General features: G+C 52.5%; 1 protein-coding gene and 1 non-coding gene across 2 annotated transcripts; both read right to left on the bottom strand.

The window, feature by feature from the left end:
* Window positions 1–4,219: 4,219 nt before the first annotated feature.
* On the bottom strand, window positions 4,220–12,625 carry CLEC3B (C-type lectin domain family 3 member B). The gene is made up of 3 exons (XM_059939414.1): window positions 12,375–12,625; window positions 8,190–8,288; window positions 4,220–4,779 (listed from the first exon to the last, which is right to left on the bottom strand). Exons 1-3 carry the CDS (start codon window positions 12,481–12,483, stop codon window positions 4,379–4,381), a joined length of 609 nt encoding a protein of 202 aa, XP_059795397.1. The 5' UTR covers window positions 12,484–12,625; the 3' UTR covers window positions 4,220–4,378.
* Window positions 5,772–5,844, bottom strand: TRNAW-CCA (transfer RNA tryptophan (anticodon CCA)). The gene has a single exon. It is a non-coding gene; the product is annotated as a tRNA-Trp (tRNA).
* Window positions 12,626–15,332: the final 2,707 nt, after the last annotated feature.

Below are 15,332 nucleotides of genomic sequence, written 5' to 3'. Positions count from 1 at the left end.
ATTCTAGTGGAGAAGATGGTTAGTTTCTTCGTAGATTGTGTCATGATTTTTAGCCTGAAAGAGACACTCATAAACCATGCTTTTCATAAGTCACCCATGAAAGCAGGTAAAGTAGAATCTAACATTAAGCTTCAGAAACAGCCCTGGAAAATCTGGTTGGAAAATGTGTTTTTACAGGAGTCCCTACCAGCAATCTCAAATACCCACCAATGCACATCACCATCAACTCCTTTTCACAAAACTTTCACAATCACATCATGAATTATCTGAAAACTTTCTTCAAGATTCAGGAAGAACTGAATGTATATAGTAGATGGCACATGGGCCTTGGAACTCAACAGACCTGTGCTGGAAATCCAGCCCCATCCATGGATGTTCTTAGAAAAATTATCCTCTCTGTACTCCATTTTCCTCAACTGTAAAATAGGCTTAATAATACCTCTCTCCTAGGTTATTATGAATATTAAATGAGGTAATTCCTGGGTTGTTGTCAGGACATAGGGGCTTGCGGGTCAGAGCCCAGCACACATCAGGAATGCACACATTGCTCATTTTCTTTGTTTTTATTAATATCTCCACTGTCAGCAAAGCCAAAATCAAAAGAAGAATGTGCCTAGAGGTTTAAGGCATCCAGGACACATTAATGCTTTCAGTTGAAGCAAATATGTGTACGTGTGTGGGAGGGAAGTTCGCATTCCAGGGGCCGACTCTAACCAAAGTTTGAACCAGCCTTCTCTGCTGTATAGCTAGCTAGTGGTTACGCAGGAAAGGCTATGGTTTAGGGAGGCTGGGAGAGATGTGGCGGGCAGTGGGAGCCAGGAAGGATATTATTTTTAAGGGTCAAGCAGGAGCCTTGGGCCTAGTAGCAGCAGAACAGGAGAGGTGATCTGAGACTTCCTCAGCAAGTAAAATCACCGGGAGTCCTGATGACTTGGATCTCAAGCGTGACAGACACTGAGGCGCCTGTGATGCCTCACAGGTCTGGGGCTTGAGTGACTGGTAAGGTGGGGACCTCCCATGGAGATGGTGATCTCAGGAAGAGAAGCAGACTTGAGTGGGAGATGCCAAATTCTCTTTTGAAACATGTTAACTTGGGTGCCTAAGGACTCCTAGGTGGCGGTGTCCACCTGGCATCTGAATTTGTACCTGTTTGGGATTTAAGAGAGAGAGAGCAGGGCCTACGATTGCTGCAGAAAGTAAAGTGTCAGGGGGCGGGGGCTTGTTTGGGCAGAGGAAACAACCACCCAACAGCTTTCTTTTCTGGAGAGAATTCTACAAAAGACATTCCCGAGGATAGTTGGGCAGAATCCTGGACTCAAGAGTCTTAAGAGGTCATCTAAGCTAAACCTCATTTTGCAGGTGAAGAAATTGGGGGCCAACATGCCCCACAGGCCTTCTCCAGGATCCCACAGCAAGGGCCACCATTACCAGCCCCAGGTCTCTCAGGGCACCCCCTTCTCCACACAGGGGGTCTCCATCTGTACTTTCTCCCCTTGACTCTCCCTTCCCTTGGCTGGGATGAGCTAGGCTGAGGAAGGTGGTAGGAACAGCCAAATGCAAAAGGATTAGGAATAGGAGTGGCAGCGGTGGTGGGACAGGGAGGAGAGAGCAAGGCTCAGTTGGAGCCTGAGCACATGGCTCCAGCACACTGGTTAAGGGCCAACAAGCAGACAGAGAAAGACCCTTCCAGAAACCGCCCTCTCACATGATTAAATAGGAATCTCTTAATCAGATGGATGGATTTTTCTTTCATTGGTTCATGTATCCTAGAGTGAAGCAGGGCTCAGTGTCAATATTACTCCAGTCTTGTTCAGATAAGTAGGCTGGTGTCACTGAAAAGAGTGATGTCACTTAATACTTGAACTTCTCCTAAGGTACAGGTCAAAAGCGCTCTGTCGTCAGAATCTATTTTGCATGGTCTGTGAGCATTAGGCTCTTCTCCAAGGCTGTTGAAGGCAAAGAACTGGAAACAACTGAACTTGCAAAAGGAGTTTTTACCCAGTCTTTTGCCTCCTTACAGCAGTATTTCAAATTATCCCTTTGTTGTGCATCCTCAGAGTTTTTTACACACCAGGGCAACACACGCTAAAGAGGGAAATGGATGATTATGAAAGAGGGCTCTACCATCAGCTCTAGTAAAGAGTAATGGAGAAGCTGAAGATCTAGAAACCAGTTCCCTTGAAGATCTAGAAACCAGTACCTTGTCATTGTTTATATACGCCTTGGAAAATTCAAATTTTGTAGCCAGGACCAGGAATAGTGAGGTGAGTGAGACACTCCCTGGGGTACAAAATTTAAGGAAGTACCTAAAAGCTCAGTAATTATGACAAAAAATATTTGAACACGATGTTTTAAAAAATAAAAATTAATGCAAAAAATCTGTGATAAAAAAACACATCAAAGCTTAAAGACAGGATCCCAGGACAGGTGTACCCCAGCTTGAAGTCCACAAGTCTCAGTGTCTCAAGTGTAAGACCATTCCCGGCTGATTAAAGATGGGTAACGATTCTCTTGCTCATACTTCCACCTGCTGCTGGAAGCAGGCAATGCCACGGTGGCACCTCTCCACCGGGACCCATGCTCACATGCAGAGGCCTGGTGCCCTCTTGCGGGCATCCACCCAATGCAGGGAACTTCACAAAATCCATGGCCACCTACATCCTGCTAGATAGCTGAGTGGGGTAAAAAGAGCCCAAGATTCAGAGTTGCCAGACGGAGATTTGCATCGCATTTTTGCTTCTCACTTACTAGGCCGTCTTGAAAAAAATCACATTACTGTTCTGAGCCTCAGTTTCTGCACCTATAATGGATCTCATCCATCATTACCTCTTCCTATAACTGTGGAATTACACGAGATGCTTTCTGTGACAATGCCAAGCAGGCTGTCTGGCACAAAGTACGCACACAGTTCATTGTAAGCTACCTACCCCAGCCCAGCCCACTCCCCTTGATCAAATCAAACTATCATCAATTTATTACTGAAGGCAAGACACACTAGAAGACAACCAGGGAGAAAAGATGTGGCACAGTCCACACAGTGGATGATGCCATGGCTGATGTGATAGGGAAGACCTCCCCTAAGGGTGTCACTAGAGCTGGGCCTACATGGTTGGATGGGCCAGGTCACACCAGGAGCTGGCCAATAGCCTCTGGGGGTCACTAGGCCACTTCTCTGATGTTTTATCTCAGGGAAGTTCCAGTAACATGAGACAAGTATCATGGTGGTGGAAAGGCCAAGGCCCTTGTAATCCTGGCTCTGCTCCTTACTAGCTATGTGACCAACGGAAGTCACTTAACTTCCCTGAGCCTCAACTTCCTTTTCTACAAAACTGGGATAATAACACGCCTGTCCTGGTGGATAAGATTAAGTAAGATGACATACTTAGAGTGCCTGCGAGTCTGTGGGCTCAATAAGTAGTAGCTGGTATTGCTAGGGTGGAACTTTCTGTGAGGAGCGGGAAGGAGGGGGACACACAAGTCAGGCAATGTTGGCCACTGTCATATTTGGCTCCTGAACCAGCCCCCTTGTTGGGCAAGAAGGCGGATGCAAATATCCCCCGTGGGCAGCCTGTGCTCTCACCCCGACAGGACTCAGCATTCAGTGCACCCCAGAAATGAATCCCCAACAGGAGGGTGTCAGGTGGGGGTGTCCCTCCTCCTCTGGAGTTGTGGAGGGGATGCTGGATTCCAACACGAGGAAGTGGAGTCTGCAGTAAGAAGCCTGGAAATCTGAATAAGGGCTGTAACTTAGATAACAATATTGTATCAGTGTTCATTTCCCGACCTTGATAATAGTGCTCTGCTTCCGTGAGAAAATGTCCTTGCTTTCAGGAAACACACTGAAATATTTAGGGGTAAAGGGGCATCACGTCTGCATTTCACTGTCAAACGGTTCAGGAAAAAAATAGAAGGATAAGCAAATATGGGAAAACATTAATATTTGTGGAATCTGGATGAAGGGTATACAGGAATTCTTGCAACTTTTCTGTAAGTGGGAAATCCAATGAAATATAAAGTTATTTAATTTTAAAAAGGCAGCAGCAGTCAGGGGTTCCTTCGTCCCCCCTCTTCTTTTCCTCCTCCCCCTCCTCTGCGCCCAGCTCGCCATCCTTCACCACCTCCCTACTCGCCTCCTTCTAAGCGACCTCTCCCTGGGCTCCGGCCGGGCTCCTGGACTCCCCACCCCTCGGACCTGGCACAGACCGCAGCCACTCTCCGCCAAGCTGCACCCACTTTATTTGCAAGAGGAGGCCCCCAGCGCGCGGGGGCGGGGATGCGGGGCGGGAAGGTCCCACGGCCCCTCTTCCAGGGCTCAAGATCCCACCCTCCCCTGGCCCCGCCCCCGGACTCTGCCCCCGCCCCCGCCCCTCTCGGCCCGCTAGACGATGGCGAACTGGCAGACGTAGGGCAAGTTGTCCCGGCAGCGCTTGTCGAACCACTTGCCGTTGGCCGCACCGGACAGGGCAGCGCAGTTCTCCACCTTGCCGCCGTCAGGCTGTGCGGTGATCTCTGTCTCCCAGTTCTTGTAGGTGATATGGCCTCCAGTCATGTCCACCCAGGCGCCTTCGTCCGCCATGTCGTTGAAGCCCAGCCAGACCTCGGCCTCGCTGCCCACACTCTGGCTCAGGTACTCGTACAGGGCGTCGTTCTCGGAGCCCGTATGCGGGGTGCCCAGGGTGCCCCCTCGCGAGATGCAGTCCTCGCTCGCCTCGTGGAAGGTCTTCGCCTGGACGAAGGCCAGAAAGCACTTCATGTGCACCTTGGTACCCTTCAGGCAGACTGGGGGGGAGGGGGGGAAATGGACGTCACCCAAAGTCTCCGGTTCCGGAGCCGAGAGCCAACCGCCAGGGGCAGTCACACCATCCTCCATCCCATCCCTGTACATCCTGTCCTCCATGGACAGGCTTCAGACCCAGGCCAGAGGGCCGTGCTGTGGTGGGCACTGATGCACATCTCAGATCCCCATTCAAGAGGTGGTGGAGCCCCTGCTGCTGGGAGTGAGGTCAGCCCCCTCAGCTGCACACGGCCCCTCCCTCAAGGTCACATCCCTCTCCTGGGTGCCTCATCCAGTGCCCAGGGGAAGAGGTAGGGTCATCTCTCCCCCAAGCAAGATAAGTCTGAAGGGGCCTTTTAACTTGGAGGCTCCACAGGGTGGCAGAGGCTGGCCTTGGGCCTGTGTTGCTACTCAGCTCCCCCTCTGCCCAATCTGCTTCCAACCCCTCCTTCCCTTCACAGTTGGGACCCCGGGCTCTCCCTAATAAATAAACTCCATCTCAGAGTGGGCTTCCCGGGGAGCCCAGGCGGAGCCACCTACTCTGATCTTCCTCCAGCCCCACCCTCCCTAAGATCAAGAAGCTGCAGGGCCAGGGGACATCCCTACCCAGAGCCTAGACCACACTCCAGGTACCCAGGACCCCAAAGCCCTGCCCCAGGGGCCCAAGCAAGCTCCCAGAGTCTGCCAGGGGCCTCTTCTGGGGCGGCGACTGGGAGGATGGAGCTGAGACGGGCAAGCCCCCGGGACAGAAGAGATAGCCCAGGCGGTGGGCCAGGGGCTAGCTCTCTCAGGCATGGAACTCGAGTCCAAGGTTCTAAATTTGAATCTGGTCTCAAAGGTTGTGATGAAGGTATATATTTGGTCAGCTTAGGAGCGTAGAATGTTTTAACTTAGCAGTTCGGGGGTTTTTTTTGTTTTTAATATTTATTTATTTATTTGGCTGCGCCGGGTCTTAGTCGCGGCACACGGGATCTTCGTTGCGGCATGCGGGATCTAGTTCCCTGACCAGGGATCGAACCCAGGCCCCCTGCATTGGAAGCATGGAGTCTTAACCACTGGACCACCAGGGAAGTCCCAGCAATTTGTTCTTCAGCTGGGTTTGTAACTTAAATGTTTAGGCAGTTGGGGTACATGCCTCCATTTGTCCTCTTGCTCCTGACCCCAAAAGTGTTAGGGGCGGGTCTGCACTCCACCCCACCCCCATCCCCTCACTCACTCACCCTCTCACTCAGTTGCTTTCACTTAACACACATCTCCATGTCCCCGTGAGCACCTGGCACTCCTGGAATTCTGAACTCCGGGCCTGCAGCATCACAGAGGTGTCTTTACTCACAGATGCCGTCCCAAGGCAGCCAGCCCTACCGCGTGCTATCCTGCAGCTCATCCTAGCCGGGTTTCATTGCCCTTCCCAGGCTGGCGCCACACTGCCTTTCCTTCCTGTTGGGGACACTGACACGCCACCAAGACCCCCTTGGGGTGAAGGATTGACTACCCCAGCTGCTGGGAGCGCTGCTGGGAGACAACTCTTAACTCTCAGCCCCTTTGGGGATTGCATCAGCGGAAGACAGCCCCCTCCCCCATGGTGTGCCCCCTTCCCAGAGCAGCCTGCACCCAGTGACTGGCCCATGAGCCCTCTTGCCCCACCTCAGGACAGCTCTGAAGGGCCCTCCCGTCGTCAGGGCTCCCTCTGCAGTTGGCTGAGGCTTTCGTTGAGACGCGCAGGGCACTCTTCCCACTCCTGCGTCCTTCTGTCTCTTCCCTTCCCTGGGTGCTGATCCTGGGTGTGCTCCCTAATAAACCTCCTGCAGACTAAACTCCACCTCGGGGCCACTTCTTGGGAACCCCACCTGCAACACTCCCTCCAACATAGTTAGTCCTCAATAAGTATCAGTTCTCAGTGCCTTACCATCGTTACTGACATTTTGTCACTCTGGCCTATTCATGATCCCGTTGATTCTTGCTGGCCTTCCATAGCTTTGCTCCTACCATGCCCTCTGCTTGGAATCCTTCTTTATCTTCCTACACGTGCGGGTTCCAGTGAATACACTGATTTCATGAATATATTGAGGCTCCCAGAGCAGGACCCCGGCTGGGTCACCTCTGCCTCCTTGTGCCTGGCAGAGGCTCGCTGGGGGAGGACCTCATGTGTGTTTGCTGATTGGGGGAGGGAAGGGGCAGATGGCGGGAGCGGAGGGTTGCTCCCCTAACCCCTGATTCTCTCAACTCTTCAGTTAGGTCAGGAGAACTCAAGAGTGCTTTGTGTGGGGTTATTGACAAGGTGATTTGCAGGTAGCGGTAGTAAAGGAGAGGGTGATGAGAGGGAGAAGGTCCCCAAGGAGGCCAGGAGCCCGTGAACCTCCTGGGAATCAGCAGACATGGAGGGGGTGTTTAGTTCTCCATATGCCATGGACTTTGCATGGGGAGGTCCCCACCACATCACCCACCTCAGGAGGCAAGTGGCATCTGGGTTGCATGGTCTTGGCACAAGCACAGAGCTTAGACATGAGACCTTAGAGCTTGCCCTGCAAGTCCACCCCCAGCCCTTCGACTTTACAGATGAGGAAACTGAGGCCCCGAACAACACTGTGCTCATTTTAAACATTCCCCCGTGTGTTAAGTATTATTGTTAGTCTGTATTCTGTGTTCTCCAGGGCAAGGTCACGAAGAAGTAGGTGAGTTTTGAGATGTGTGGAAAATAGAGACAATATGAAAGGAACTTGGTGGAGAGAAAGAGAACAGTTTGCCCAGGCAGGCTGGCCAGGCAGTGCTAGGGCAGGTGGCTAAGAGCTGTGTCCCCGGGCTCTGCAGCCGTGTATTTTGTCCATCCTGGCTTAGCTGGTTCGTGCAGGGCCAGGAAGACCAAAGCCCACCTTTCCTCACACCCAGCACGCACCAGGCAGGCTGCTTCCATTCCCATCCTAAACTGCACTAACTAGCCAGGTGGGTGTGGCAAAACCAGACCTCTCTATGCCTCAGTTCCCCTCTTTAAAATAGGGGTGATAAATCCTGCCTCAGCATAATGATGATTAAGAGTGGCAGCCTCAGCAAAGCTGCTGACACAGGGAATGAGGCTCACGCCCTGTAGGGCTGTGGGGGCTGGCTGAGTGGAGGGTCTCCTGGGGTTCATTAGGGTTGCCTCTGCTCCATGAGCGCTGCAGGGCTCGCACTTCCAGTGGGCGGTAATGGATTCTTGTGGGAGAACTTGTCCTTTTGGGACATTGCTGCTTCCACACGTCAGGGGATCTTCCTGAGAGAAGCAGGCTGAGGAGGGGGCTCCTTGAATCCAGTGCCCTGGACTACAGGGGCCAGCCAGGGCCCTGGTGCTGGCTCGAGGCTACAGGTGGGTTGCTGGCTGCTGGCCTGAGCCCCTCTGTCTGATGTACGCCTGCCTGGAGAGGCCGCCACGTGCACTCACCCGTCTGCAGGGCCTGCTGCTCTTTCAGCAGGGCCACCTCCTGGGCCAGGCTGTCCAGCTGGGTCTTGAGCTCCTCAAGCATCTTCGGGCTCACGGCATCTAGGATGAAGTCAGAAGGAAGTGGGGACAATCACAAACACAGGAGAAAGGCAGTAGGGGTTGGGGCAGGGCAGGGACTGGGAGGGGTGGACCACTGTCAGCCACAAGGGGACGAGGGAAACGACTCCCCTCGACCTTGATGTCTTGGCATACTCTCTCTCTCCCTGTCCCTGCCGGTGGTAGTCTAAGTGATCGCTCATGATTTTCCTTCTGCCGGGAGACCATCCGTCACTTGCTCTTGCTAAAGTGAGACCTGTACTGCATTGTTTAGGAGAGCTGCTGGGATCAGATGGGGTTGGGATTGGCAGGAGCGGGGTGGAGGGTGCAGACAGCTCCTTCGGTGACACCCAACCACCCTCCCAGCTCTAGAGGAGAACAGAGCACAGGAAGCAGGACCAGGGGCCCTTGAGACCTCCCAGATTCACTTCCCCAGGCTGGAGGAACAAGACACAGACCAGCAGGGCAGGCGCTCGGCCTGGGGCTGTGTGCAGCAGCACAGGTGAACGTGTGTACAGGCTCTGAGGTTGCATGCATGTGGGTGACCTGGGCAAGTTCCACAGCCTCCCTGAATCCACTGTCCTCATCTGTAAAATGGGATGATAACAGCCCCACCTCCAAGGACTCTGAAGAAGAGTAAAGACTAAGAGAAATAAAGCGTGTGACCAGTGCTGGGCTCATCGTCAGCCCTGTGACGTGGGTAACGTGTCTCTTCTATACCACCACCAATTCACAGACGGGAAACTGAGGCCAGACTGAAGCAACTCGCCTGAACTGGCAGAGCCAGCAGCCCGAACCCGAGTCTGCACGGCTCCAAGCTTGTTCTCCCCACGTCCGTGATGGCAGCAGGTTCCTAATGTGAGCGTTCCTGAGCACAAAGGCCCGTTTGGAGCCAGTTATGCATGAGAGGCAGATGTGAAATGTCTTTCTCTGTGTGTGTAAGTTGAGAGCTAAGTGGGTGGACCCCAGTCTTTCTGAAATCCCAGGAGCTTCAGGAAAGGCTGAGCTCAGCTTGGGTAGAGGGTGAGGAAGCGCTTCCATGGTCCATTTGGCTGTGCCTGCATAAAGTCCACGGTATGAGGGGTGAAGTCAGACCTTTGTCCACCCCAGATTCCTTTGCAGGGGAATCGCAGGAAACGTGAGCAAGAAACATACTGGCATATATAGAAATTCATGATGTAACTTACCAAATATGAGGAAATTAACACCCAGATGAGCAAGGCAAAAAAGGGAATGTTTGGGGCTGGCAAACTAGCCTGACTGGGTTATGTGTGCCTCAGTGGGCCTCTGCCTCAGTGGTTCACAGCATCTCTGTACTCAGTCCCGTGATGCACCAGCACAGGGCACCATGTAAAGTTGTGAAAGTTGGGTACTGCACAAGGGCACTCAGCTGAGGGGACAGGTGGGGGCCCATGTCCAGCCCCTAAGCCTTGCCCTGGCTGTGCTGTTTGACCACACCAGAGAAAGGGATGCTCTTCTATAATTTGTCAGCTCAGAGGGGGGAGCCTTTTGTGATTTGCACCAAGGTGCCCGGGTGTATGAGGGGCCCTCCAGGGACTGGCCAAGGAGCAAGGTGCTAACAGAACTCCACTGAGGAAGGCGTGGGAGTTGGGTGTTTCTACAGCTCTGGGCTAGGAGTCGGAGCCCTTGTGCTGCCCCTCACTCTGAGCCTCAGATTCCTGATGCATGTTATTGAAATGGATGCCCTCAGGTCCCCAGGTCCCTGTTCTAAGAGTCTGTGACCCCCTGTGAGGCCATCCTCCCCACCTGAGCTCCTCTGCCAGGTGTGGCCACATGGCCCCTGGAGCTCCAGCCGCCCAAGCCCTCCCTGCCTCACGTCTGGCTGACCCCCATACAGCTGGCTCAGGCCACACCCCACGCCAGGGGCAGATGAGCTCCCAGAAGCAGCCTGGGCTCTCCCCCTTCTCATCCCACCCTGGGGGCCAGCGTGGGGGCATAGCACATGCTGTCCTTTCCTCCCCTCGTCCATCCTGCCAGCTTGTTCTCCACCACTCAGCGGGCACTGAGGGGTCTCCTTGGGCACGACTGTCCCACCTCCGGACACCCTCCCCCACTTTTGTGCACTGGCCCCTATGACTAGGTTGTTCCTTTGATTCCCAGTCCTGGCTGCTCCCAGGAATCACTGGAGACTGGTGGGAAAGGCAGATGCTGGGGCCCATTCCAGGCCCCTGATCCAGCATTTCTGGGGGTGGGTCCCAGGTGCCTGGATTTTAATGTATTTCCCAGATGATGCTGATGATTCCTGAGGGAGAACCACCGTGGTTCTCAAATTGGTTCACATCTTAAGAGCAGGGATGCTGATTGTCTGCTAGAGTGTTCAGCACGTATACTGGCCCCGACCTGGAGAAAGAGCTCTGTAAGCATGTGTGGTGTAGGTGGGCAGCAGGTCGAAGGAAGAAAAACCAAGCTGCAGTGGGTTTCAGCAAGAGGCAGGGCTGGACAGGACACTCCACTCTTGCTCTGTCAGCTGTTCTGTGGGCCTCCAGAGTCCTGGACCTCCATGGGCCACCTCCATGGGGACCACATGGAGCTAGGGTTCAAGTGTGACAGCTGCGGAGGACCAGGGCATTGTCTGGTTTGACCTTCTTGTCCATATGATCAAATACATGATTTACATGATTAAATAAATACATACTAAATCTTTGGTAAACTTGAGAAATTAGCAACTATTTTCCACATTCAAAAATTCTGTTATTTGCCTTTGGAACTGTGTATCCTTTACAAAGAACATCCTTGGTGGCAATTTCAGCTAACGTTCGTGGACACACCATGCATGCTGTGAGTCTTCTTTTTTTTAATGAACGTTTTGTAAAAGGTAATATAGCCATATAACTTTTAAAAACCCAAACAGTTCAAAACGTCAAAGTCTCCTTCCCAATCAGGTCTGCCCTTAGCTCCCTAGTTTTTCTTCCCAGAGGTAATCACTGTTACTAACTCTTGTGGATCCTTCCAGAAAATTCTATGCATATACAAGTAAATATATATTTTTATATAAGTCCCTTTTTCAAAACCAGTGTCAGCATAGTATCCATTCAAAGTATTGAACTTTTTGTTGTTTACTTTATGAACTGAACCTTGGGGATTATTTCCTATCAGCACCCAGATCTGCCCATTCTGTGTTGCAGGCCTGTGGGTCTCCATGGTCCTAATGTGCCCTTACGTACATCGTCCGTGACCAGTGGGCAGCTGTCCATTTACAGAAGAGGCTCAGAGAGGGGCCTGAGGGTGGCCCATGCCCCTCTGCCTTGCCTTTTCTGTGCTCTTGGCCCCAGCCACCTGTTTCTCTGCTTAATCAGCACTCTCATCCCCTGGAACTCTCTCTCCTCGCTTTGGAGCCCTGTGGGGGGTGACAGCCCGGTTCATTGCCATGGCATTTCACTAATGTTGTCTCAAAACAGCCCGCGGTGACCTCACTGCAGGCAGGGCTCCAAGGGCAGGCCTTGCTGAGGCCAAGGCAACCCAAGGACACCCCAAATCCAGAGGCAACAGCGGGAGAGCAAAGCTGCCTCCACTATCCTAGTTTGGGTTTGAACATTTTTATTTCCTTGAGGCTGTGATACACTATAGAACTAAGAATTAACTTGTTCCTTCCCCGCCCCCACCGTGCATCAAGTATATCTTATGTTCCAGACACTTCACATGTTTTCTATCATTAAATCCTCACAACCAGCGTTGTGAGCAAATGCCACAATCCCTATTTTACAGTTGAGAAACCTGAGGTTTGGAGATGACAAGGGAAAGCCTGCCAACATTCCTGATGAGAGTCGGACATGTCCAGACTTCTGAGCCAAAGGTTTGATTTCTGTAAAATATTGGAGTGGTGGGGGAGTGGATGTCAGTTTAGGTGATGTGGAAGCTTCTTTCCGATTCTAAGAGCCAGTGACTCTTACAGTTTTGACAACTGCCCCTGCTGCTGGAGGACTCTCCCAGGTCCCAAGGGGTACTTCACTGAAGTTCCCTGGACTCATGGAGAGGGAAAGTGAAGGAGGGGAAGGAGAGTGAGGACCTGCAAAGGAGAGGGCGACCAGCTCCCTGGAGGATGGGGAGGGGTCCCACCCCCCTCCTTACCTTTCTTAACATTTGCAGCCTTCTTGACCTTGGAGGTAGGTGTCTCAGCAGTGACCTGGGTCAGGAGGGAGAAGAGGCAGAGGAGCAAGTAGGGCCCCCAAAGCTCCATGCTGCTGCACCGGCTGGGGCTGCTGCTGCCGCCGCCTGCAGTGGACCTGGGTCAGAGAGCACTGGCGGCTGTGGCCTGGGCTGCACGTCTAAGGCAACTGCCACGACGACCTCTGTCCAGGAAACCCTCCCAGAGTTGGCTGCGGGAGTGCCAAAAAAAACGCTTGCAAAAGGAGGAAGCCCTTGGAGCCACAGAGGCTCGCTGCCCAGGGAACACCCACCCAGCATCCTGGCCCCGCCTTCTAAAACAGAGTCATTATTTTCTAGGATTCTGAAAAATGCACGCTAGTTGTCATAGCTCACATCTGCTGAGCAGTTACCTTGGGCAGGCGCTGGGTCATACTTTTCCCTGGCCTTGTGGAGGCCTCACACCAGCAATATGAGGGAAGTGCTGTCATTTCCCCATTTTACAGTTGAGGAAACTGAGGCTCAGTGAGGTTAAGGGAACCCAAGCTACCCAGCTGTAAGGGGCAGTGCCAGTATTTGACCCCAAGCGGGGTGACTCCAGAATGGTCACACAATGATGTCTCCTTACAGAGTGAGCTGGTGCTGACCGCTGGATTGTCTAGAATGTTTGCTGTGATTCTTTTGTGGTTCTGTCTCTATGCACTTGATGTATCTTTGGTTAAAAATACAAGGGAGTCCTCTCCTTTTTTCACTTTCTGTTCCTCAACTATCCTGTCCTGAAGTAGAGGTGACCATGGTGGGAGAGGGGCAGCTATGGTGCCCCAGAGTGGTGTCAGAGATGGAGCGGGGAGAAAAGAATGTCCCCGTGAGGACCAGCGTGGTGTGGGGTGTCAGGGCACAGCAGGGTGGAGGGGGGCACCCCCAGGGGAGCAGAGGTCCTACATGGAGTGTTGGAGTCCAAGCGAGGAGAAGAGGTGGTCCGCATGAGAGAGCGGGTGGTGGCAGAGGTGAGAGAGTGGTTACATACAGGGGCACCCCATCGAATAAGTACATTTATTAAAGACCATGGGAGCCAGGTTTCTCATTGTCAGAAAAGGGAGGTACAAATACAGAGAGAAAACTAGAATGAAGCCTATGGTGTAGGATTAAAATTGGTGCTATTGGTGTGCAGTTGTGGACTTCGACACCTAAAGAGGAATCTATAAATGTCAATGGAAATGTGCGCATCAGTCTGCCAGCTGTCTGGGTGGAGCAGCAGTGCCTCCAAAGCCTCGAGCACTCCTGGCATCCAAGTGCCACCTTCTGTAATAAATACAGCTTTCCACTAAAAGGAACCAGAGCACCTTGGAGAAATGGCTGGGGCAGGAAAAGTAGAAAATGAGCCCAGAACAAGTTGTTTTGCCAGAAAGCAAGGAATTGTTTAAAGAAGGATGGGAACGTGCCAGGACACAGAGCCAGCTTGAAGGAGCTTCTTGGGGCCAAAATCAGGGACAGTTTGAACATCAAAATAGTGACAGTAACAGCAAAACAGGAAATCATGAGCATACACAGATATAAATAAATAAGCGAATACACTGGAAGTCTGATGAGCAATGGGGTATTTTCATCGTCTCAGATTACTTGCCCACAAAATACTTATTAATTACAAAGAGGAAAGAGTCACCTCGCAGTGGAGAAGCCGGGAAGATGTCACTTGAATGAAGTGACCAAAGTAAGCATCGTCAGTAATGGGCCAAATGGCGAGCCTGCAGCACGTGAGCCCCTGATGGGCTGCGGTGAGGAGAATGCGGCATCACCTCCGTGAGACTCCTGCCGAGGAAACACCACACTAGCCCAACTGAGGGGCTTTCTGCAAAACAACTGCCCGCAATTTTCAAAACTGTCCAGGACATGTCTGAGGAACTGTTTCAGACTGAAGGAGATTGCAGGCACAGAGCAACAAACGCAACGTGTTTGGACCAGACCCTTCCGCTCTCATGGATGCCCTTGGGACAACTGGAGAAACTTGATGGGTCTGAGGAGCACGTGGCAGGGATGTACCCCTTGGATGTTACTGTCCAGTTTGGATGGTGTGTTGTGACTACGGAGGAGAGTGGCCTTGTCAGTAGGAAACATGCACTAAAGCACAACCTTTGGGCATCAGGTCGACAACTCACTCGAAAATGGCTCAGGGGAAAAATAGTCTTTGTACTGTAGTTGCAGATTTTCTGTGAGCTTTAGATTGTTCCAAAAGAAAATGCAGTGCTATGTAATTCAGGCTTTTCTTCCAGGGACCCGGCCTTGCCCCATCTGATTTGGGGAGGGATGTGTCTGCAGCCCAGCCTGGCTGACCTCCCCCTGTGGTCCCCAAGGGCAGGAGCCTGGGGCAGGCAGCAGGCACTCTGTGTGGCCCTTTCTGTCAGGGGCCATCCCTCACATTCTCAGAGTGGGAGAGGGTTTTATATTCACAGCCGGCCCCTCAGTGGGGCGGTTTAGGGCCGAGGATTATGCAACCTAACAGGCAGGGAGCCTTGCTTCCTGGAACTCTGGGTGGGTAGCACATGGCAAGAGAAAATTACGATTCTTTTTTTCTTTTTAAAGCTCCATTGCTTTCCTGATTTTCTCACCTCAGCTCTCTGGCAGCAGGGAAATGGGAGGAGTTTGTTTCCAAGTATGAGGCCAGGACAGGCCTGATTGTTGAGGCCGTGCCCTGGCTATGCTGGGGAGGAGGTCCCAGAGAAGCTCTGTTGTGGCCGTTCAGAAACCCGGAACCCCCTGCTCTACGTGTCATCCCACAGGAGCCACACAGGAGCCAGGCTGTGTCAGGACCCGCCTGGAACTGTTCTTGCCCCGTCAGTCCCTCATTCACTTCACAATGTGCCCAGGCCTGTGTGAGGTCCTGGGAGTGCAATGTGAGGGGCCCTCTGTGCCAGTGGGACTGAGGTGGGCCTCAACAAAGGCAAG

Source organism: Balaenoptera ricei, chromosome 11, assembly GCF_028023285.1.
Source record: "Balaenoptera ricei isolate mBalRic1 chromosome 11, mBalRic1.hap2, whole genome shotgun sequence".
Classification (NCBI taxonomy): Eukaryota; Metazoa; Chordata; class Mammalia; order Artiodactyla; family Balaenopteridae; genus Balaenoptera; species Balaenoptera ricei.
This window is presented reverse-complemented; position numbering and strand designations above follow the sequence as displayed.

What these genes read in the sequence shown, in the direction of transcription:
- CLEC3B (XM_059939414.1), bottom strand. Translation starts at nt 12,483, where the DNA reads ATGGAGCTTTGGGGGCCCTACTTGCTCCTCTGCCTCTTCTCCCTCCTG. An exon ending in GGCTGCAAATGTTAAGAAAG is followed by an intron (nt 8,289 to 12,374) that starts GTAAGGAGGGGG and finishes ACTTCATCCTAG; the next exon opens with ATGCCGTGAGCCCGAAGATG. An exon ending in GCAGCAGGCCCTGCAGACGG is followed by an intron (nt 4,780 to 8,189) that starts GTGAGTGCACGT and finishes CCTCCCCCCCAG; the next exon opens with TCTGCCTGAAGGGTACCAAG.